This window comes from Rhynchophorus ferrugineus, unplaced genomic scaffold (assembly GCF_030347505.1).
Source record: "Rhynchophorus ferrugineus isolate W39M unplaced genomic scaffold, kcgeb_rfMv2 rfM1, whole genome shotgun sequence".
NCBI lineage: Eukaryota > Metazoa > Arthropoda > Insecta > Coleoptera > Curculionidae > Rhynchophorus > Rhynchophorus ferrugineus.
The window spans coordinates 31934472-31960517 of NW_027472580.1; the positions used below are offsets into that span (position 1 = coordinate 31934472).

The 26046-nt window shown below is 31.1% G+C and overlaps 1 protein-coding gene across 2 annotated transcripts in view; it reads right to left on the reverse strand.

Annotated features, from left to right (window-relative positions):
* The window catches only part of LOC143206694 (GTPase-activating Rap/Ran-GAP domain-like protein 3), a 221983-nt gene that overhangs the window by 116084 nt on the left and 79853 nt on the right, over nucleotides 1–26046 (reverse strand). For both annotated transcript variants that reach the window (XM_076419361.1, XM_076419360.1), the window contains exon 2: nucleotides 19766–20024. In XM_076419361.1, coding sequence (XP_076275476.1) covers nucleotides 19766–19932 — 167 coding nt within the window. In that variant the 5' untranslated portion in view covers nucleotides 19933–20024. The remainder of the gene's footprint in view (nucleotides 1–19765; nucleotides 20025–26046) is intronic.

Below are 26046 nucleotides of genomic sequence, written 5' to 3' on the forward strand. Positions count from 1 at the left end.
TTGAATTTGAGTATATTGATGACATTTGAATATTTCAAAATGGTTCATTGTGGCACTCTTGGCAAGGCAGTAACAGAAAAGTGTAAAGACAACAAAAGTTGATGGAAAAAGGTAAACGTTACAATGGCATTCGATTAGGTTTTGCTGGTAATTATATTTATTAATAATTAATTGCAGATATATTGCTGGTCGAGAAGGATATTCCATCAAAAACTATTTGGGTATGTGGAAGGAAGCATGGTCAACCATAACCCTTCGGTTTGAATGAATTCGATAAAACATATAGAGGAAGTAATTGATAAATGCTGGAATCATGAACATGTTTTAGATAGATTAGAAATTAACGATAGATTATATTATATATCATTCTCTAAGAAATATGCTCCCAAAACTGTTTACTTTAAATTCAATACATGTATTTTTAATGCCTTATTTTAGTTAAATAATTAAATATAACCTTTTTTTTTGAGACGTTTTGTATTAATAAACATAGCAGACTAACAAAATTAGTCAGCGTGGCGCAGTAAATTCCTCGATTGCTGTGAAATCTTAGAGTAAAAGTAAATTACACTACCATATAGTTGTTGTAAAAATTAAATTCACGGAATGTTATGTATGAGATTGGATATAGCGATTTTAGAATTATAATAGTGACTATAAATAAAAGTAAATAATAGTATTCTAAAATCATGATAGATAAATCTTAATATCAGTAGATATGCTGTTGTCAACTGTAATCGGATATATGTTAATTTATATGATCTGTAGCGACCTTGAAGCATGTCGAATTTTATATCGTGGAATAACGGTCTACAAAAATACCTAGAAATATAACCCCAAATGGGCGGGGTGCCAGCAGCGCCAACTTGCACACGATAACAAATATCTGACAACCTCGTGACGTTCATCTGTGAGATTATTGAAGGGTACTTTGGATTATTCAATAACTGACCATCGTTTTGTTCAGACGTACCACCATCGACTGTCCAAGCCTCATCAACAGGTAATACCGCTTAAACACCACTGTTTCATTTCGTCTTACCTCCATTTACCCAGGCATATAATTTACCCTAAAGATCCATAATAAATTTATAAATGATATTCTCTGGAATTTATTTTATTTGTAGTCTAGTAACCTTTACTAAGTGTTTTTAAGATTTTGTCGTTTGAGAAGTAAAACTCAATTTTATGTTATATACTTCAATAGATTTATTTCCGCGATATATGTGGACACTGCTGAATATGCTTCATGGCTGCTATTATCTAGAATTATGCTTTTCAAATTAGTCTATTCTTGAAATGTTTTTTTCAGGTTCTTATCCTTTTTAGTCATGTAAGAGAATGCTCTCTTATCGATATTCTTTAAACCTTAATGGCAGTTTAAGAAACAAGTAGTCCAAACATTATAGTAACACAGTTAACTTTAAGCTGTGAGTTAATCATAGATGTAATCTACCATAAAAAATTCTTTGTTTTATTACATATTAATAAGATTATATGAAAGATGTATTGATTTAGGTTTATACCGTAGAATGATCTGACATCAATTTCAAGTAAGAAACATTTATTAAGTTCTTTTGAACATTCTACAAACCATTTAAACATGAATACAAAGCGATATTTTACAATTAATCCGATAAACATTTATGAAGTCAGCAGGTAGAAACTTTTATTACTAACCTACACTCTATTAGTTTGAATAAACAAACTTCTCAATCAAACCATATTAATATGAATATTCCTGTTCACTGTGTAGCAGATTATATACGATTTGGCCAAAGTGTTGAATATTTTATATAACTAGTTCATGCATAGGTACATTTTTTCGAAATGGGACTTTTCCACTAAAACTAAACGTTTCCTTTGAGTGCATTTTATATTCGACACAGAGCTTTTAATGGCACCCTCTCTGCCTTTGGTGTGCTTTTCTAAATACAAATGAGAGCAAAAACGCTTTGACTAATAACCCAATAATGTTTGACACTGTTAGACTTTTGGGCTATTATTCCTGGAAAATGACACAGTTTTATTTTTTAGTTTCAAAGTAAAAAATACGATAAAAATTTCAACGGTAAAAAGTAACTAAATAATAGGTTTCTTGTTGAACCAGAAATGTTTCATGATAAAAGACTTTTATACTAATAAAGTATAATTATTGCGTTAGTTTTTTTATTTCAACATGATTAAATATTTGATGTTTCTATGTACGATTCTCGTTTTTAATAAGAATGCACTGAATTTATACCTTTTAAAGCAACATTTTATGCTAATGAAAATTTACAAATTACTTTGTACTCGCTAAAAATTAGGTGGGATGGCTTTGACTAATTAAATACAGATTTTATGGTGTAGTTGCGTGTAAAAATGTTATTACTTACATATATTAAAGTAAAATAAATAGGCAACCTAATAATTTTGATAATGAAAAGTTTAAGAATATTTGATAATAAATTTGAGCTCGATAGTAGTCTATCTAAAATATCTAAAATAGGTATTGCAGTGAACAAAATATGTTATATGTTTTTCATATATAATAACAAGGAGCTATTATCTAATATTATGTTAATATAATTTAAAGTGTTATATTTTGTAAGCTGATTTTAAGTTGTTTTAATTTTTTTTAGTAGATATAAACATATTGTGCATGTTGGTAAATACATATTTTACAAGTTTTTAGGTTAGTTGAAAATCTTTTCAAAAATGTGATAATGGTGATTGCTGGTCAGATGACAGATTTCGGACATCTCATATAAGTTGAAAGTGAAAGGCATTCTTTTGCTGTCAAATAGCTATCAATATCTACAGATTGAACGATTAAACTGAAAAGATTTATCTCATCGTATTTAAAAAACAATTGATATATTCATTACGAAAGGGATTTAGATGGAATCCAATTAGATACAGCTAGCAAATATATTATAACCGTCACTGATACAGCTAGCAAATATATTATAACCGTCACTGCACACAGCCTTTATAACCATGAATATTCTGCACTGTTTATACAGATGGATCTCGTGGATGACTTTTTGACTTTTTGCGTATTACCATAAGTTTCTAAAAGTGTTTGAGGAGCTTTGGTAGTAAATTTCTTTAAATTAAGCAACAAAATTAATGAGTATCGAAAATAAAATATTGGAAAAAATGTGATTTCATGTGGAGAAATGTTAAAATTGTCGAATTTAATAATTAAATTTGGCTGTTAAACAGTTGTTTAAATTCGTATTTTAATTTTTCACCAAAATATATCGCTGATCAAAATACTATACTAATACACTAATATATACCGAATAAATGATACGTACGAATACATATAGCAAACTTTAAAGTTTGGCTTTTTTGCTTTAATAAAAGGATCTACTTCAAAGCTGAGCTGAAGCCAAAATAACTTTAAAAGTATTAACGTCAATATTAGCCAGCAAAAGGTAACGCTGCACCGATAACGTCTAAAATGATAAATTTTAACCCTGTCAGAAGTTTTAAATGTTTTCGTATAACTTAGGTCGTTCCGCGTTTTCAAACATTTATACAAACTCGTTTAATAGAACAGGAAAAATAAATACTTCACCGAGTTGAAAGCAAGGCTTTTTTTATAAGGACGCTATTTAACAGATTTATTAAAAATGACATTTCATCCTTTTAGTTATTTTTAGAAAATGCTATTTTAATAAGCCGGACTTGAATTTTATAAAATAACTAATATTTCAACGTTATGTTGTCGAAAGATTAAGTTAATGGTGAGTACAGAGTTGACCCAAGAGAACGTTCGGGGTTTGCGCGAAGATTCGGCGAAAATCTCTCCGTTCGCGGTGATCGAAATCAATTCGTGGGCCATTCGGTTCCACTCGGAAAGTTTCGGTCTCCAAAAATCATTTGACGGTTTTTGTCGTTTGGTTCGGAACCCAATGGTATGCCAAAATGAAATGTCTTGTGAATCATTTTTCGACGGTACGTGTAGTGTTCTGTTCCTAAAAAGCAATGTTTCTTGCTGAAATAATATGTACCCTCTAATCGTTTTTAGTAGTATCAAATTATTGTAAGTATGGCCGGTAACATAATAAACAAAGTTATGATAAGGAAGATAATACGAACAATATTGACATTCAACCCGTTTGAAGTTTATGGTTAGAATATAACATAAAACTCTTATGTTTATACGGCTTTAGTATTCAAGATATGGTTCTTTTTAGAAAGAAGCTAAAAAGAGATTGTTGAGTATAGTGCGTTTAATGGGTGGTTATATTTACATGTTGATGTGTTCGTCACATTTTAAAATGTTTGCATTGTTCTATGAATTAAATAAAATAAAAGAATAAATACTTTTTCCATATTACTTCAGAAATTTTGTACTATGGAGAGAATCACTAAATGTAATTCCTTTCAATGAAATGTAAGAAAAACAGTTCATAATTTTAACACGTTTCTTTGTAAATACCATTCGCAAAATAGAAATCAAAGTTAAATGTTATTTCAGATTCCTGCAAGTAAAATATAAATATTTTAATTTTTCGTGTTTTTATATAATTATATGTATTATTATTAATCATTAATAGATATAAAACAAATATTTATCATTCAAAGACATATTTATAGTAATAATTGTATTACAAGAAAAACGGAATTATTTTTTCGAAACCAAAACATATGTCATTTATAATCCCGCCAATTTTTCCCACGTTCGCTCTAATTTGTTGGTCAGTTCCCCGGCTCCTGGAACTCCATTCTGTTCGTCGCCAAGCGCTGAAAGTCGTTGTGGCGAACACTAGAACTAAGCAAAGTGAATGTGCAATACGACTGTAAACCAATTTTGAAACCTGCTCCTCAGGAATGTTCACCGAATACAGTTCTGTTCATGCGCATTTTCGATTTTTCCACGAAATTCGCCCCAAATGCTCAGGTCTGTGCTCACCATAAGATTATCTTGCGATATATGGAATTGGATCATTTTCAGCATTCAGTAAATGTATCGTTGTCTCTATATCTTTAATTATGTATCTATAACTTATTTCTTTAAATAAGTCATAAAAACACATAGCCCTAATGTTCATCTGTATTCAGACGATCATTGACAGTGCTCGGTGAACTTCGGCAGTTTTCGCGACATACTGCGATTAATCGCGACAGAGATTAATCAGCTGATATCTGTTTTGGTCCTGAAATTATTAAAGCATTTGGCATCGGCAGCTAGATTTTATGTGATTTTTAGTATTCTTTAGATTGTCTGTTGTCTGTTAAGTTGATTACTTTAGATGTTGTCCTATTATATTAATTAATTTCCCAATTTATTATTTATTAGTTAAGCATTATTTTAAACATTTAATTGTTTATTATTGTTTTACATGTCGAGCTCTAATTAAGTTTATTGTTTTAGCTATAACGTTTTTATTGTTCTCGTAATCAAATTTCATCAGATAGCATATATTCTAGTAATTCTAATTTGAAGAAATATTTGTTGCAATTTCATCCAGGTAAATGTTATTTATTTTATTTTTGTAACTTGCTTTTAAATCTACAATAAATTCATTATATTTTCGGTTAGTCCCGTTAAAGTAAGATTTTAGAAAAAAATCACTGGGTCTATATGAATATTTGTAATCAAAATTACATGCAATAAATAATCATAAACAGTTATTGAATAATATTAAAATTGAACAAGAATTTTGAAAGAGAAGCCCTGTTTAGGTATCCTCCAAGGTTACGGAATGGTAACAAATCTAGATTGACGCTTCCATATAAGAGTCCATTAAAGGGTGAGACGCATTTAAATCTCCATAGAAGTATTAAATAGTAACAACGGAGGAAGAAGTAAGTTAATGCTCACTATGAAGCTGATATAAGACATTAAAATACATCTAGGACTTGAGAATGACATAGGCAAGTTATATCAATTAAAATCAAATAATAATATGAGTGCAGCCGAACTAGCAGCTAAAATTCTAATGGATACTATAGTAGATTATGTTTGAGACAATATAGACAGTGGCAGTTTGAAATAATTTGATTTATCAAACTTTTGATTTTTGCAATAGTTATGTATTAAACAATATATTACATTTGTTATCACACATTTTGTATTATTTACATTTTATTTACCACATTAAAATATAAAAAAATATTTTAAAATTAGCAATATTTTAAATTTAAATTTAAATTACATTGTTCTATAAACTAAATATTGTTATAAATGAGTCCAAAACTTTGAACGTGGTAAAATGATATTTCGCAGAATTGAGGATGAGGGGACCTTTGTCAGACTTGCAAGCTACTGACATGTCAAAAAATAGAAACAATTTAAACAGCTGTTTATATAAGTAGATATTAAATTTATAGTCTATTTACGGTATATATGTATATTTATTCATAATACATTCATATTATATAACACATTATTGTTAGTTTGGATGTTAACGTATTCAGTTTAAGATATACCAGAAACATATATTATATATATATATATATATATATATATACCTTATATTATATATTGCACTTATACCTCGAACAGTTTTCTTTTCTTCTAGAGGATTCTGTTTTTGGCTTACAGAAAATATATAGATAATTTTATTAATATAATAAAAGGATCTCAATGTAAGCATATTTGACAAGTTTTGTTCTTACTATATAAAAACCACAAAAAAATAATTTCTAGCTGTGATCAATAATTATCCCAAAGCAATAAAATATGTTATATGCACAATATCATTTTAAATACATAAAATGTTCTGTACAATTAATTACATTTACTGTTAAGTAGTCATCGAGTTATATTACAATCGGAATATCAATATTAGTCCAGTGCCTATAATAAACGCGACTCTTCGTCCCTAATGGAATAAAATAATGATGTACTGACCTTCGTAATATACCTCTTTCAGTTATTTGTAATGTTTTTCTTTCTTTCCAATTTAAATTAAAATTGCGTCGGGTTTCACGTCCAAAAATAGAAATACGCATGGTTAAAAATATATACCCTTATTATTGTTTTTTAATTGCTTGCAAAATTAAGCGATATATCTTAATTAAAATCTCTCTACCCTTTTTTCAGATAAATTATGGGTTTATTTTTCTTTGATTTTTTGTCACGTTATTTTTATATTCTCGATAGAAATCAAATAAACTGAATTAATTAATTGTTATAACAGGAGTGTATAATAATTTTCGAGGGACTTTTTTATAATTTAAATTTTTTGCTGTGAAAAAAATTGTAAATTAATATATTGCTAATGAGAGATTTTATAGCTAATATTGTTTATAATTTTTGATAAATCTATGACATCATTGTGTGAGAAATGACACTTTTTTGTAGATGATTGGATCAAGTATAACAACTGAAAGAATATTTGGAATAGCAGTTACCTAAAGTGATGTTTGACAATAGCATCGCAAGAAGAAAAAGGAAATTAAAGAAGTTAGGAAGCAATATGATTTTAAATAATTTTTAAAAGTTTAATTTTTACCAACGGGGGTTTATTTCGACTGGACGTACAGTTTTAGCCCGACTGGTCAATGATTAACTTAGAGACCGTTCCAAAGGACATCCGATCATGCCCAGCTTAGTAACTGGCGTGATCTGAATGGATATTACTTGTCAGATTTTTTAGTGTTGCCTATAAAGACATTTACAATTATAATTACGAACATGCCAACGAACAATTATGAACAAGTACATACATGCCCCGGTAGGATTCAAGCCCGCAGCTATCGCAAAAGTAGGAGGACTGAAATGTCGCCTTGACGACTGTGCCAACGAAGCCGGCATTTTAAATAATCATATTTCGTTAATAATACGATACACGATAATACATAATAATGATGTATAATATATAATAATGATGTTAATGATATAATAAGAGAAACATAAATAAATATTGCAAAACCAAGACAAATTAGATCTGTTTGGGGCTGTTAATTATATAATGTTCTGATCAATAATATTGGAATATTGTTTAAGTTTACAAACTAATAAACTTATTTTATTACCCCTCTACTGGTTCAACAACTTACGCAGGGAACGATAGGTATATCTTATGATAATTGTTATTTAGATGGCATGTGTTAAATATCACTAAATTATCTCCTGAGTAAAATATATCATTTTAAATCTAACCACTGATTTGAATGGTATCTGAAATTTGAACAGTAATATCTTCTCAACCCATTTGTTTGGTCTCAGTTTAAGTTATTTTAGTATGGCTAAGTATATGCTTCTTCTTCTGCCTAGATATATGGCATTAATATTCACAGTATGTATGTTCTCCTGGGTAGATTTTGTTTCAATGCTTTTTAGTCAAATTGAACATGTAAGACGAATTTCAGAAGATTAAAGTTAATATGTAGTCTAAAGTTTTGAAAATCAATGAGTGACAGTGAGAATACCTTTATCAAGATAATAATTCATAAGGTTGTAATTGTAAGTCCATTCGAAGACCTAATATATAAAATGTAAAACGTTAACCTCTATAGATATATTTATGTATGTAATACTTAAGAATTCGGCAAAATAACTTTAATTCCATTATTATTGTTAGAAATATATGCTAGGTTTGTTGGCTAGACTGAACTTTGGAATATTCAAAATTAATAACTAGAAATTATCTTCTTAAGAGTGTATTAAATCATTATAGCCGTATTATCTTACTTCCAATATATTACAAAAAAAAATTAATATTTAATATTGCGAAGCGATGTCGTAACTGAAAGTTGTCAAGATTATTTTACGCATCGAAAGAGTGCGAAAGTTTCACTTCCAGAAAAGTTCCAGAAAAGTTGAAATTATGTAATAATATTTCTTATTTCTTATATTCTTATATTTCCTGTCGTTTCTCCAATAAGTGTTTTCGTAAAAATTAACGTATTATTTTGGCGAGAAAAATGTATATCACTGCAGAAATATATTGCATTTGGTCGATGTAATAAGTATAACAACTAAAGCTTAATAAATTACGTTACGATTGCAAATAAATTATTTAATATTTCACCAAAAAAAAACCTCAAGTCTTCTTGATTTATTATTTTTTAAAGTATTTTTATATTAGTGTAGCTCTTATCTAGTGTGAAGACATATCTTTTTGTTTATGCCATAGTTTCATATTGATATATATTCTAAAATATATATTCAGATAATAATAATTAGTTCTTGCATGTATTTTGATCAGCAATATCTGTTTCTCGAAAATTTGAAGCATTAATTTTAACAACCGGTGAACAATCTAATATTGAGTTATTTAGTGTTGCGTTTACACACGCGAAGAAATCTGCTACCGAAATTTACACTCAATCAACTAATTTTAAAACTAGTGGTGCAACTGCTTCGTCATATCCCAATTAGATTTGATTTCAACAATTTGAAACTGGTGGTTTTGATGTTAATGATATAAATAACTTGGGGGACCAAAAAATATTTTTTAAATTTAAGAGATTTATTACAGATGAAACACGATATTCTTAAAATATCTGCCGTGTTTTATCATCGTGAAATAGAAAATGAACTTACTGAACTACTGAATTTTAAACAACAGGTTAAACACGCATAAAACAACATGATTGCCGCAGGCTTCTAATATCGATCAGTCCTTATCGAAAGATAATATTATATGAAAAAATATATTCTATGGGAAAACAATATGTGGAATATTGCATATATATATCTAAGCATGGAACCACATCCATGCATTCACAAGGATTTTGCACTTTCTTTGCGATTAAGTTATAAGCTAATTGTAAAATATTCGATGAAAGGGCGAAAACCGACAAAGAACTTTTAGAGCAGTCAAATTCTTATTATTCATGTTCGTGATCACTTTGTTTAATAAACGTAAAAAAATTCTTTTTCACACACGTAATAACTTAATATTAATTTCTTACAAAGTTACTTACGAACTTATCTCAACAGAATTTTATTTCATGAGAATTTCCAGATACTCTTATTTTATTTGGTTTGTGTCCCTTAATGGAATTGTTTATATTTGGGACAAAGATTACCAGAAATTGCGTCTGGATTTTCTCAGCTTTTATTTATTCAGAAATTCCTACATTTATTGTTTTTGTTTATTTGTTGCACGTGCTCGGTAAGGAAAAACTTGGACTACACTCCTTCCGAATATTTGTGTGAATATAAATTGTTAGGCGTGTCCTCATATTATCATATATATTAAGGAAAACATGCTCGAGTCTTTGAAATACGTCTGTATTGTACAACATCATATAAATATATTTTAGAAATATATGCTTTAGATAAGCATTTAATTGTATGCTATTAAACAATTATTAAGAATCATAAAGCTAAATACAATAATTATAAGTAATTTAATTTTTGTATATATATGTCATGACTACCTTTCATTTATTATTATCATATTAGTGTTGTTTTTTTGTTTAATTATATTGAAAATTCATCATCCTTCCTTTATTATAATTTTAGTAACTTCTTTAATCCAATAATATGTTATACTACTTATCATTCATATTCTTAGTATAATTATTGTAACATTTTATTCTGAAAATCATTACGTATCATACAACACGAAAAGGTTTAAAATTTGTATTTAAAGGAAAGTATTTGTAAAATTACTGTGACATTAGTGACATGGCTGAATCTACCTACAAAGCTGAAAAATCTACATACAATATAATTAAGCAATCTTGACGGAATTGTTAAGTGTGGCTTAAGATATTGCCTTGCCTCTATAAACTTTATCTCCTCTTGGTCTATAGAGTTAGCCATAACAGATTATAAACAGAAATTTCACTTAACTTCTTTTTTTACATAGTTATTGAGGCATGTATATTTTTGACACCAACCAATTGTCTTGGTTATGTAGCGTCATGCCACAACACTTTGATTTGAATTGTTAGCCAAAATATATTTCTTTAAATAAATTAACCCCTTAACAAAATTGATACTACTTAGTAAGCATATTTTTAAATTCAATGCGGTTTAACACTATTCAAATATTTATTTACTTTACAATATAAATCTTCTTGTGATGTAGTCACATAGTCACAGATTTATCTTCACGTTTTTGATATTTTTCCATTTAATTTTATAACTCTCACCCATTTGTTAATAGCAAGGTGAAAAATTGGCAAACTGTATAAAAAATAGTATATAAAATAGTATAGTATAGTAAAATAATAATATATGTTAGAAAAACCCTAACGGCACTGTTTTTATTTCTGCGCTCAATTTTCTACACTGCATAAAATGACGCTCAAAATAAAAAATGCACCATAGAACGAAATGAAGCAATCAAATGGCTTCGCGGTTCTTAGCACATCAATTAAAACAAGTAATAAGTTTAAACTAGTGACATCTAGACATTATACGTCGCTAAACATTTCTCCAATTGTACCTATAAAGTTAAATCTTTATTTTCTCTACGCAGATGTTGTTACATGTTGGCAAAACTACTTCCGTGTAAATAATGCAACGCGTATGTATTGCTCATTTTACATGCCAGGTTTTATAGGTGATATTTCAGTGTGAGTAATGCTATTTCGACCAATAGTAGGGTGGGAGCGAACATTCATGTATGTGATGTAATTGCGAAACCCTTTTTTACGGAGGCTAATACTAAGCTGCGAACAAGTGGTGCAATGATTATGAAACCTGGATACTTGATTATTAGAAGAATGTGGCATGGTCCGATGAATCATTATTTGCATTGTTTCCAACAAACGACCAAGTTTATGTACGGAGACCCCAAAACAAGTCGACGATCTTGCCACGACCACTGCCATATTCGGAAATGTTCATAGGATGTTCATTAATGTTCCATAGGATTCAGTCTTAGTTTAAGGAACATTAGAGTATTATCAAAAAACTTCTCTGGCCGGCACAATCGCCGTATCGTAAAACAATTAAACCCTTTTAGGAAGTTTTAGAGCAGAGTGTGAGAAGCAGATTTGCATTTTCAACAATGCTGAAGAGTTGATGGACGTTTTGATACGATAATAGAACAATATTCCACTGGAAGCTATTCTGACATTCTACAAATTTATTCTGTAAAGATTTTAAGCTGTTTTATACGCAAATGGTGCTTTAACATCTTATCAATAAATAAATGTTTTGTATAAGTAGGTGTTAGATCCTTATACGAATAAATCAGAGTTTCCTCATTCGCGAGTAAGCGGCGTCTGTTTCCACTACTCCACATATAAGTGTCACTACTCCATATTCTATTTTAAACAGTAACTAAAATAACGGATATCTAATGTTCGTCTTCGTTCTAGGTTCCAGGATACTCGTTCTGGCAGATCACTTGGCGACCAACTAGTGTAGAGAATCCTACAATCCACACCTAATGCAATTGAAAAAGGCGATTAACATAAAACGGTTGATCTAAGACAAAATTGTGGGTATATCAAAAAGGGTGTTATCCATGTAATGGTGTTCATCATGACAGCGCTAAACTACACATATATTTAGTAGCTTTACAAAAAGACTGAGAAAGATTTGTTGGGAAGTTTTGGTGGAGCCATCTAATATATCCTAGACCTTGCTTCATCTGATTATCATTTAGTTTCGGTCTTTGCAGTATTCTTTTAAAGCTGATAAAAAGATATGACAAAAAAGGCTTCTGTAAATCACTTGCTTCAGTTTTACGCCCAAAAGTCTACCATCAATTAAAATATCACGCAATTTATTATTGAAATGTATAGGAATACATTCGTTTTAAAAATCAAAATGGCTTTTTCCTTAATCCCTAAAGGTTTTTTTAAAAGTTGTTACTGTAATGTTTATTTCGCATAAATAAGATTTATCATAACAAACTACCTACATAAACTAACATAAAAAGGACGTTTAATGTAAAATCAAATATCCTTTAGTCGTTTTCAATTCGAATTTTCCATCTGTTATCTTCTTGTTAGATGTCAACAAACCTTAAAACAACGTTCGAATTTCTTTCAATTAAAACCCGTTTATTTTTCAAGGACGCTTATTTATTCGACACGTGCCAAATCAGCTTAACATTATTGTACAAATGTGCGATGTCGAGTGCGACAACTTCATTTAATCTGTGCCATTGAAGTGGTAAATCGTCTTAAAGGCAAGACGATAACTGACAAATTTTACGAGGAATGGCCTGACGAGCACGTGTTGCAAATGGAAATCCGCTTTCTTGATGGTAAGAGGCCAGTAAAGGAAATTTAAGAGAACAAAGGTTCATTTTTTAAGATAATTGATATAGAAAAATTATGTAATAATAATAAATCATCGAATAATAAATGTCGATAAAAATATTTTCGACATATCATTAGGTCTATAAATTTATTCATCCAAATTCACTAAAGGTCTGCTTCAATACGATTAATTGTTGACGTTAAAAGTCGAATTAATGGCCTGTCTAAGTTCAAGATGAACAATTTCTTTCCATTACCACCAAAAGTTTAGCGTCACTTATCTTTGTGTTTTATACAATTTTTGAAGCCACTTCTAAAACTCTTCTAGGCTCCTACTGCTATCTTTTTCACACGATATTGTCACCTTTGATTCACTTTTCATTGCCTTTAATAATTCGTTTAAACAACGGCTCTATTTTGTTTTGTTTCAGCAGCGATTCATAAATCAAAATAAACCGAGTCCATTACATTTTTCACTATTGATTAAGGTGGAGCTCCTTTTGGTTCAAATGTTCCTTAATAATTCGTTGAGAAACAGAAACAAGTTCATTTCAATAAACAAGTTACCAAATCGAACATGTTTCTACTTCGCTCTTCAAACCAAAACTTAATATTTTATTTTATCTCTATTTATTATCTTCATATTATGTTCTCTCTCGGCAGTCATTGGAGTTGGCCCGCCATCAAGCTTTTTGGTCTTTTTTGTTGAACGTTTATATAACCAATCCTTCCGTATGGCTCATAGACCTTGTTCAGTCTGACATTTGCGACAGTACAATAGTAAAACATATTTTTTTAGCAATATTAGTTTTTTTTATTCAACATAATTCCGCTCAAGGGTGATATACTGATTATAGCGACCGTCCAACTTTTCTATATCATTTTTGTAGTACGATTTGTCCTTTGTTTGAAAATAGGCCTGAGTTTTGGTGATCACACCTTCATTCGACGAACATTCCCAGCAAGCATTCTTTTGGGATCAGAGAACAGGGAATAGTCGCTGGGAGCCAGATCTGGAGAATACGGTCATGAGGAAGCAATTTGAAGCCCAATTCATGGATTTTTGCCATCGTTTTCACTGACTTGCGAAATATTATTGGTGAAGCAGCACTTTCTTTTTCATTAAATGCGTCGAATAACGCTAATGTAATAGTATAATAATGTAATAATAATGTATATAATGTAACAGTCGCTATTGATGGTCCTTCCTTTTTCAAGATAGTCAATGAAAATTATTTCATGCGCATCCCAAAATACAGACGACATAACCTTGCCAGCCAACTATTGCGTTTTCTCACGCTTTGGATCGGGTTCTTGGTGTGCAGTCCATTCATATGACTGTCGATTGGACTTCAGAGTGAAATGATGGAGCCATGTTTCATCCATTGTCACATATCGAAAATATCGCAAAAACTCGGATTTATTACGCTTGATCATCTTCAAACACTGCTCCAAATCATCAACTCGTCGTTGTTTTTGGTCAAAAGTGAGCTCGCATGTCACCCACATTGCACAGAGCTTTCTCATGCTCAAATATTCGTGAATGATATAATGTAAACATTCAGTTGATATCTTTAGAGTGTTTACTATTTCATTCAATTTCAATTTACGGTCATTCAAAATCATTTTGTGGATTTTTTAAATGTTTTTGTCGTTTGGTCCTCTTTTGGATCCCTTTTTCGTTCGTTCGGACCGTTCACCGTCTTCGGTGCTCTTTTCATCACGGGTAAAATTAGCATACCCATCCTCGGTTTTTGATTTTCCTGGGACAGTGTCCGGAAACTCGACATCAAGTCAAGTTTTTGCTTCAGCTGTATTTTTTCCCTTCAAAAAGCAATATTTTATCAACAAGCGAAATTCCTTTTTATCCATTTTTTGCACAAAAACAAAAGTTGCTTCATTCAAAATGCTATAATTCACAAACTAATGATTGGATAGTTATCAAATTTATATATTAATCTTTTGAGAGTTGGGGCTAACAAAAGCATGTGAATTTAATTCAAGTAGCGCCATCTATGTGTCAGGCCGGGGTCTTTTCAAATGACCTGTTAAGATGAGGCTAAATACTTGGTAGAATTGGATAGGATCGTTAGCATGGCCAGACTATTAGTTCATAGAGTTCATGAGAGAATTATCATTCTGTCATCAACTAATGTTAGTAAGACAGTTGACTTAAAAAAGGCTATTATTGAAATATATAGTAAGAAGAGGCGTTGTTGATGACGTCCACGTTTGAACAAATACGTGTTTACGTAATTAGTAGGACATTTTAATGCATCCACCATATAGTTGAGATATTGGATCATTCTGGAACAAATACAAAACTTCCTTAAGGGTGTATGCTGATTTCAAACAATGCTCGAAAAAATAACTTGCTTAAATTTCTTCCTGAAATCTATGTTACATTCATCAGAAAATCTGCAAAGATGGAATTCGAGGTCTACCAGAATCAAAAAAATGCTAAGGAGCTATCAATCGAAGAGGCAAAAATATCTCTGATTAGCATTTGAAATGCTTCACATTGTTGTCAAATTTATACAGGCATCCTTTGATGGTTAGGGCTAACTAAAAATTATGGATTAGAATTATATCCGTATGTAACGCCATCTAAGTTTCAGGCCGGGGATTTTTCAATTGACCTGTTAAACATACTCTCAAACAATAGTATTCAAATTTATGGTATTTTAGTAACAAATTTAGGGGGCTGCAATTCTCTCAAGGTTTCGTGCTACTTCTAGATAGTTAAAACAAAAGATCACCACTAAAAAAAGACTGACTTTATAGAAAAAATATAAATATAGAATATAAGCTGATATACCTATCTTTTCGTATCTTGAAAACATATTGTCAAAAATAATGCCTGCCGTAACAGTGTATGTATGTACGGTGATCGGATCTACATATTATGATTACTAGAACAAGCATATTATCGTCGAGGAAATTTTTCTGCAATTGACAATTTCGTTTTTTGCCAACTTATTGAACCACCTAATACCTATTTTATTATAATTTATTTGAGACATAATTATTTTTAAATCACCTAGATATTTATATTTAGTTATTAAACAATTTACAATTGATTTACCTTCCTTTGTTATCTCGATTTTCCTCGAATTTCATCGTTGCTAAGTTCTATAATTGAAGCTAATTTAAATTTCCTTTCACGCATCACCTGGTAAAACATTTGAATACTGAAACAGATTAATCATGAAACGTAATTTGCTTATACCGATCTGAAAAAGGTTCAAAGTAAATATGCGAAAACAAATTTACAAAAAAGTACATATTGGAAAATTCAAGAGATATACATATTGAAAGATTAACGGTACAGATGCTAGCAAGTAATTTCGTTCTTTTATGTTTTATTTGCTGAAATAATTAGCGATCGGTCGTATGTGAATTTAGTCTGAGATATATAACTAAAGCAGATATACTTTACAGTACCAACAAAAAAAATAAAAAGAAATAAACATTTCAAAAGTTGTTTTGTTATTAGCGAAATACTCAATAATGCTCGCAAAATTATTTTAACGGCTTTGGGTTGCTTTCTTTGTTTATAGGCAATAGTTCGGTTTATATTTATAAGCGGCTTCAAGCTGTCCCATTCAAAAAGATGACCATGATTTTTTTTATTGTAGAAAGTATTTTATTGGAACAGAACCCTTAATTCCAATTACTTCGTTCAGTAGATCTTACAGATACGGATATTAAATATGCAGATTTAATATCAGAGGCTATACTACAGTCAAGTTATTTTAATAAGCAAATATAGTTAAAAATAATTTTCACTGAAATTTTTACAAAAAGTTTTAATTAATCAATATTTTTAAAAATTTTTAAAAACTTATTTCAAACATATAGAGAATAAGCTTCGTTGATTTCTATATCCAAATATTGTTTTTTAGAAAGCGGGACTTTACAATATTTATATGGAATATGAAAGTTATATTGCATTTGCGAGAATTTGATAAAAATTCAAATTCAAAACAAACAAGAAAACAACTTGTCACAGTATAAAGGCCAGTCAGAAATGCAAAATATACAGTATTATATAGGGTGGGGCAAAAATCCCGCTGATGGAACAATTATTTTCAATAAATATTATGGTTCAAAATAGTAGCTGAACTTTTGCCCCACTCTATATATAGAAGTGGAATTCCAATGTATAGAACTGAAGCGAAGTTTAGCTTAGCATTAGATACAGAGGACGCGCTATAGACAAAACCGACAATATTAGAGATGATGATTTTAATCAAAATATTTTTCAGTTTTACCTGAATTTTGCCTATCCAACCAGTTTATTGGTAACTTCTAGATATATAGTTTTATTTTAAATTTCTATTGGGAACTGTTATTACTAAGGGGTTATTACTATATTTGATATATTAGGGAACCCAAGGGAGATGCTCGTGAGGCCTAAGATGTTTATAGTTACACAATTATCTTTAAATTTTAGTTTTGCCAATACTGAATAAAAATAAATATCGTGAAAGACAAGCAAAAGTAACTATGTCTACATTAGCCAAAGCAGACTATATAAAAATAGCAAGAAGTAAATACAAAAGTTTTTTTCTTATAATAAGTAAGTTGGGAGGTTTCTAAAATGAATTGAAATATATGAAACATATTTCTTTATAGATTCTTTAGAAATAGTCGTGTCGGCTGTTTCCACCTCAGTCATAGATAGTAATCAGATTGTCAATGATACCAGGAGCATATTTTCGTTTATTAGCCAACCCAATACAATATTAAAATTATGCACGATACTTAACCAGTGATCTCAGTTATGTTATATACTGTGCATCCTGTGTAATATTTTCTTCACTGTCAATTAAAAAGTCCCTGGTCTGACACATAGATGGCGCTACTAGAATTAAATCCATAAGTTTTTAGTGAGCCCTAACCCTCAAAAGATACGTATATAAATTTGACAGCTCTCGGATCACTAGTTTGTGAATCATAGCATTTTGAGTGAGGCAACTTTTGTTATTGTGAAAAAAATGGATAAAAAGGAATTTCGCATGTTGATAAAATATTACTTTTTGGAGGGAAAAAATTCACTTCCAGCAAAAACTTGGCTTGATGCAGGAAAATCAACCATCAAGGATAGGTATGCTAACTTTAGACGTGGTGAAATGAGCACCGAAGGCGGTGAATGCAGTGGGCGCAAAAAAGAGGTTGTTATCGACGAAAACATTTAAAGAATTCACAAAATGATTTTGAATTACTATAAAATGAAATTGAATAAAATAACAGACCTTCTAAAGATATCAAAGGAACGTGTACATCATGTCATTCACGAATATTTGGGTATGAGAAAGCTCTGTGCGAAGGGGGTGCAGCGCGAGATCACTTTTGACCAAAAACAACGACGAGTTGATGATTCGGAGCAGTGTTTAAAGATGATCAAGCGTAATAAACCTGAGTTTTGCGACGATATGTGACAATGGATGAAACATGGCTCGATTATTTTACTCTAAAGCCTAATCGACAGTCATGCGAATGGACTGAACACGATGAACCCGCTCCAAAGCGTTGGAAAACGTGTCAGTAAGCTGGCAAGATTATGGCGTCTGTATTTTGGGATGCTGATGGAACAATTTTCATTGACTACCTTAAAGAAGGAAGGACCATCAACAGCGACTATTACATAGCGTTATTGAATCGTTTAAAGGATGAAATCGCCGAAAAGCGGCGGCATTTGGAGAAAAAGAAAGTGCTGCTTTACCAAGACAATGCACCGTGTCACAAGTCAGTGAAAACAATGGCAAAAATCCATGAATTGAACTTCGAATTGCTTCCTCATCCACCGTATTCTTCAGATCTGGACCCCAGCGACTATTTTTTGTTCTCAGATCTCAAAGAAATGCTCGCTGGGAAGACATTTTCATGGAATGAAGAGGTGATCGCGGAATCTCAGGCCTATTTTGAAGCAAAGGACAAATCGTATTACAAAAATGGTATCGAGAAGTTGGAGGTTCGCTATAATCAGTGTATCTATCACCCTTGAAGGGAATTATAAAAAAAAATGTTTTGCTATAGTTGACCAGGGACTTTTCAATTGACCTGTTAATCAGAAAAATAACTAGAGGTGATTTGTTTTGATGAACTAGAAAGGTCAGAAAATATTATGTTGTATTTTGTTATGCTTACAAGTATATTAAGGCCATAAGAACATAAAAATAGGTCAGCTTTCGCTTAGAATTTGTAAGTGTATTTTCATATAAAATATTATAATAACGTCAATAATGACGCCGAGTATACTGTCAAATGTAGTTTGTGAAAATGTAAAATTCGTTTTAAACTTGGAATGGATTTTTTCTTCTTATTTTATCCTGGTTTAGAAAAGGCAGAATGCTGTTTGATTCGTCGGAACATTTAACCGAGTCAGTATATAAAATTCCCTTTGTGTTGGTGCTGATTGACCCAATTGTTAAATATCTAAAAAAATCTTCAAAACTAATAAAATTATTGATAATAATTATAAATGAAAACGTAAACCAAAATTCTAAGTTAATGCGGCAACAGTGCGGTATGTTGACGTCTTAAATTGTGATGACGTGCATTGGTTATTTTATTAAAACGACTACACTAATTTTTATTGCAAAATTTTTGTTTTGTTTTAACAATTTAGTGTACTTACAATGCGCTGCTTGCTCTTCGGTGAAGTAGCTTGAACGCGCTAACATCTCTAGGCGATTTGTTCAAAAAGCTAGTTACACACACACTTTTCGATCGGTCTCTAGACGATGAATCGTCTCGTTTTTCACCACGTAATCGCTGTACTAATCTCATGTCTAGGCAGAGCATTCCGTTTCCCGAAACTTGTTTAGTATAATTTTACGGTCTTCATCGTCACATAAATATATGTTTCTTATACTTAAATACAAAATGACGTGGATCTAAAAATAAAAATAAATGTCATGTTACAAGTCAAATTACCCTCAATGTAAACGTATATTGCAAGTCCAGTTATAATAAAATAATTATTGTAATCTCTTTTTTTTGTTGGATTACCAGAGGTCAATAAGAATTCCAAATTATTAGATTGCCAAGAAATTATTCCGATTTATTCCACCATTACACTGCTTGGTTTTAACATAGAACCGCCTGGTTTACTAGGCATGTCTCAAATATACTTATGGAGTAATTTCTATTATTGTATGCAAATAAACGCTAGTAAGCTGTAAATAATATTTTGATGGCATTACCTATGAGTACCTATAAATCTATTTGTTGTTCACATATATCGGTTAAAGTATAACTTCTCTCGGTTTTAGTTAATGCATCATTCAATATCGTTGCTTCAAATATTTTGAAATTATTTCACAATCAACTTCTAATCTTATTTTAAGTTTGATTCCCTTTCAGAAGATGGGTGTTTTCAATTTATGTTTTTTGAAATCAAAATATGTCACACACGTCAAAGCATGGTGTAAAGCTTACGTTGAATAGTCGGTTTCTGGTAAGAACAATCTTTAGTCCTTCCAATAAAATAGCTAATGCGGCTAATGTCGTGGAATGTATTACCAAATTCAGTTCTCATTTCAACAATTCGTATTACTGTACTTAAAAAAAGTCATAGCCGAGTTGGTTGGCGCAGTGGTAAAGGCGACAGGACAGTCCACTTACTGTTGCGATAGTCGCAGGTTTGAATCCTGCTGGGGCATGGTCGTAAGTTTATATTTGTGGTGGATTAATTTTTGTGATTGTCCTAGGCAAATGCGTAAAACCCGATAAAGAAATTGATCACAGTCACTCCAGTAACCAGGCTGTGTAAGACCAGATGTCTTCTGGGATGATTTTATATGTTGCTAGGATTAATGCCGAGGACCGTGGTTCGGAGCCCACGTTAAACAGTAGGTCCGGTCCGGTCCGGATAAACCCTCGTTGGTAAGAAGGAGACTTACGGAATAAAATACGGAAAAAAAGGAGACAGAATGAAGTTTAGTGCATCTGAACATGTAACCGAATCAATAAATAAAATTCGATTTGTGTTGATACTGGTTGACACCGTTGTCATATGTCAAAATTATTCTAAACATTAATGGTGATAATCGAGATTATTAACCGACAAGGCTTTTGATGCCTGTTTTGATAGATATCGTATAGCTGTTGTTTAAACATTGTGATAATTCTGATTAGAAATGCTAAAACCATTAAATAGTCAGGAACCGATTGCTTCTCTAATTATTAATTTCAAGCAAGAATTAAATAATGGCCTCTCTTGCCAATAATATGCGTTATAGAGGCTAGTATTTATACTATTAAAAATTAAGTTACAGCGTGCGTATTACAGCTGTACGTAACATTAATATAAGCATTGAGAAAGAGTGAATACAAAAAGCAACATAAAATAAAGCAGGTGTCAAATAAAGATTACCTTGAATATTAGTTCTCTTCGAAGGTTAAACTTATGAAATGTATAAAAACAATATATATATGAGGCAAACGCATTTAGGAGACTGTAATAATTAAATCTAATTTTATGAAGGAAAATGTACCTTATGCATCGACAGTAACAGAAAAAAAACCAGGACAGATTTAGACATATCAAAATAGCTTTACAAGGAAATACAGAAACGAAGGAAACAAGAACGAAATGTAAAAAGGTGTGGAGAAAGAGTTGGATGTAAAATATAATAAGGCCACTTTAACTACACACTATTGTGACTATAAATTGTATATAGTTTAAAACCTTCGGAAATATATGCCTTGAATGCACTACAATGTTAATAAATGTTAGTTTTGTTTCACTTTTTTCTTTACATTAGTATTTTGAGTTGAAATAAACCAAAATTGATGCGGCAACATATTATTATAAATTTTACACTGTCCTATTGGAAGGACCATAGGTAACCTCTAGTTAGTAAACAAGTGTATATGAAAAATATTTAAAATATAATATATAATATAATATGCTTTTTCTAGTCAAGAGTGTAAAATCTGACAAGGAAAATAATCCCAGTCACGCCAGTAACCAGGCTGGGTCAAACCGGATGTCTTCTGGGATGATTTCTAAAGTTCGGTAGGTTTAATGCTGAGGACCGTGGTTTGGAGCCCACGTAAAACTTTAGGCCCAGTCCAGATAAACCCATAGTTGGTAAAAAGAGACATTAATTTTAAAATTTTAATATATTAAAGTTTACACTATATTTTACACTTTAAACTTTATCACATTGTTTTTTGACATTCTTTGTATTCTGCAAAATTTCAAATGACCCCATAAAAAGAAAATAACAAAATGTTATTCCAGACCGCATCGAGTCCTTGCAGGGCCTCTGTTTTTTACTTGCTTATTCATGATACGGTCGACTCTCGCTTTGAATAGTGCAGAATTTATATTGCCGAGAAAGTCACGCAATGGATCTGTTTTAGTACTAGTTGTCAGCTACAATAGCACGATGGAATACTGGGACCTCTGTTTTTAATAATAGGAAAGATACAAGTTTTATGGCGAAAATCCATCAAATGTGAATATTTAAGATATGTTGATAAGCAAGCAGTTTATATCAATTTTTACAAAATTATAGTAAGTTTATTGTAAGGATCGATAATTCTGTTGAATGAATCCTTATTGGCGCGTTTCTGCGTTGTTTGCCTAGAAAAAAAAAGAAAAAGAACGGCTTGCTATTAATTTATAATTAATATTATAAATACTTTTAATTGAAATAATTTAAGAAACATGAGGAATTGCCACTATGAAAACATCATCATTATTATAAATCATTATTATTTAATAATTGAACAAAACTAATATTAAATTGCACGATTATCTGTATTTTTTATCATTTATTATTATGTCAAAGTTATTTAAAATAAAATTAACTCACGATAGTTAAGTAAACCACCAATAGAGAGACTAAATTAAATCCTAGATAGAGTTCATCAGTTGGTGATTGCTCTCACTGTTCTATAGTAATGACAGCTAATTGATTAAGGCTCAGTTTGCAGTTGACATGCAGCGAAGGGTATATACCGATAATATTGTATATACACATCTTCAGTTAAGTAAACTAAGATTGAATGTTAATAGTGGAGATAATATGTTAAAACTTTAAATAATTGATTCGAAGGGCTTTTTGTTAAGTTACTGAAAATAGTTCAAATAGCTTTGGTTTGTCAAAATATTCTATTCATTTTGCGACGGAAACCGATAGTTTAAATGCTGGAAATTTGAGTTTAGCGAATAATTTAGCAAATAATAGTGAAAATGGAAGAAAACTGAGAGAAGGGAAGAATTTTATGTTAACATTTGAATTTTTTTTTCTATATTTCAGATCGACCTCTTCGATATTGATCCATGTGTTACTTAGACCTGCTTGTTGTGTTTTAGATCCAAAAGATTGATTTTGAAACGAAGTATATTAATGTCATTCAGAAAACATGTCCTCTGCAATTTCTGTCTCTAGATTTGTTCCTATCTGGATCTCTCAGAGAAATTTGCAGGATTTATCTTGTTTACATAGGTCGGGTTGTAATAGAGTAATGTAATACTGTATGCTATACAGATGGAGTGTCAAAATATATATCTTGCAGCTGGCTTATTTTGACTGAAGTAGATGCCACTTCCTTCTTCTCTGTTAGCAACATAAACTTGAAAGAGTATTTAAACACACACACACATACTTGCTCTAATTGGATGCTGTTGAGGTTTATAATAGGCATTTTATCAGTTATGAATATTTTGATTTTCATTCATTCTAAATATATACGGCTTTTCAATGCGAACAATAGCATGAAGCATGCTCGCAAGATATTTAGCTTTTGATGGAACAAAACACTGTTGAAATGAAACATTGGCTTTATTAGCGTTATTGATATTTTATAGCAAATTCTCAAAATTAGAAATGTTTTTTTCTGAAAACTTAAGAATGTTCGCAAAATATATTTAAAATAAAGTAAATTGGCGCTGCTTGTTGTAGTTGACACATGCATTTTAGATGGAAATGGGAATATGTTCAACAAGCTCATTGTTCTATTGCCTTTCAGAAGGTAAATAATATTGACTAACACAGCTGAATAGATACAAAAATGAATAGCACAAAAATGCACTTTTTGTTTCCTTTTTTTGTCCTTGCTACTATTTAATATTTAATATTTATCTCTTAATATGTTGTGTCTCCATCAACTAAGTTGTCCCCTTTCTGTACCCTTATCTAACGGTTATATATTGAAGTATTTTCTTATGTCTGTGTTTCTTATTTGTCTTAACCCTACCTGAGTTCGGGAGGTGCTTAATTCCTTATTCCCTGTTATTATAATATGTGTATTTGAACCACATATGTATAACATAACTCAAGCGTATCCATTTTTCTGGCTGTATATTTTCAGTTATTTTTTCCTAAGTTGTTTAAGGAAAGATGCGCATTATTGTATTTTTTTCTTACTTCTTCTTTATTTCTAGAATCCGTTCTATGACTCTATAATTATCTTATCTATTGCCCACTTTTGTGGGTTTTCCCTTTTTTGTTTCTGTGGGTGGATTTGATATAATATTTGAGTGATATAGTAATTACATTAATTACAACGTCTAATTCTCAACCAATATGCCGTCATTAGTGCTGTAGAATGTTGAATATCTCCATCACATCATGAACCAAATATCACCATAGTTCGCAACTGGCCGTAAGTATTCTGGCCTCGGACAATGTTAGTCCCCTATTTCTCAAGTAATTTTCTTGCGCCTGCATCTTTGTTTTGAAATCTATGTTGTTTCTTAACTTTGCACTGATTTTCATATCTTAAACAAATTACCCTAAACATCGCATTTGCAAGATCTCATCCTTATAGGCTATAACAGTGCATAAGTCTCGAAGCCATAGAGAAGGATTGGCAAGATAAGCATTCGAAAGAGACATATTTTACTCTTGAATATAGTAATATTTCTTAGCTTCCACACGCATCATCTTCGAGAAGCAAAAGTTTAAACTGATTCAGTTGATTATTTCAGCAACATATATCACTCTTTTCCCCAGAATTGATTCCTTCCGCAAGAAGAACTTCTGCACCCCGAGATTTGCAGTAACAGGCGATCCGTTAAGTGTCAATATGTTGTTATTTTCTTCATTAACGGTCAAACCTTATGGCTCTGAAATGTGAATTATATTAAATACTGGAAATGCAAATATTGTAGAAATCTGTAGCGACTAAGGTTGATCTAAAATTGAACTACTGCACCAAATTGTGTAATTCCGTTTTGTAGTGTTTATTATCGCCAGGACAAACTTTTAAGCAATTAAATCAAGTTAATTCAAAGCGTTATCAAAGTGACACTGAAGACTTTAAATAAGCTGCTAGAAGATATGCCCTATAGGGTCAAGGACAAACATTTAGAAATGTGCTATAGTGGTGGTCAAGCTCTGATTCAGTCATACCGTGAATTTTTGAATTATCTGCTCATCTATCTAATAGTATACACAAACTAAACATTTAACAATTTCAATGTAGTCACCTCCGTACTCTACACACTTTTGCCAACGATTTGGAAGCTTGAATATTCCTTCTTCATAATATGTTTAAGGGCGTGTTGTCAGCTAATTGCGCACATACTCTCCTACTTCTTCATTCCTTTCAAATATCTTGTCTGTAAGTGATTCTTTCAAGAGCGCTGCAGCTTATTGCTCATTTATAAAAAAAATAAAAATTTTATTTTTGTGACAATGTTTTGAACTCTTAGAGCTTTTGACATCAATATCACTGTCACTATCATCAGCATTTCGACTAGACATTTTATTCGGCGCTGTGTTTAAATCAGAATATCCTCCTTCGCTCGCAGTCTCAGTTATAGTGGCAGACATTTTAATTTGAAAGGCTTGCGCAGCTTCGGTCGGATATCATCGTTATTTGTTTTCCCTCGAATACCGTAACATATATGGCTACCGATTAGTCACAGAGCAGCCCCAGAAGCTAGGCATCTATTGC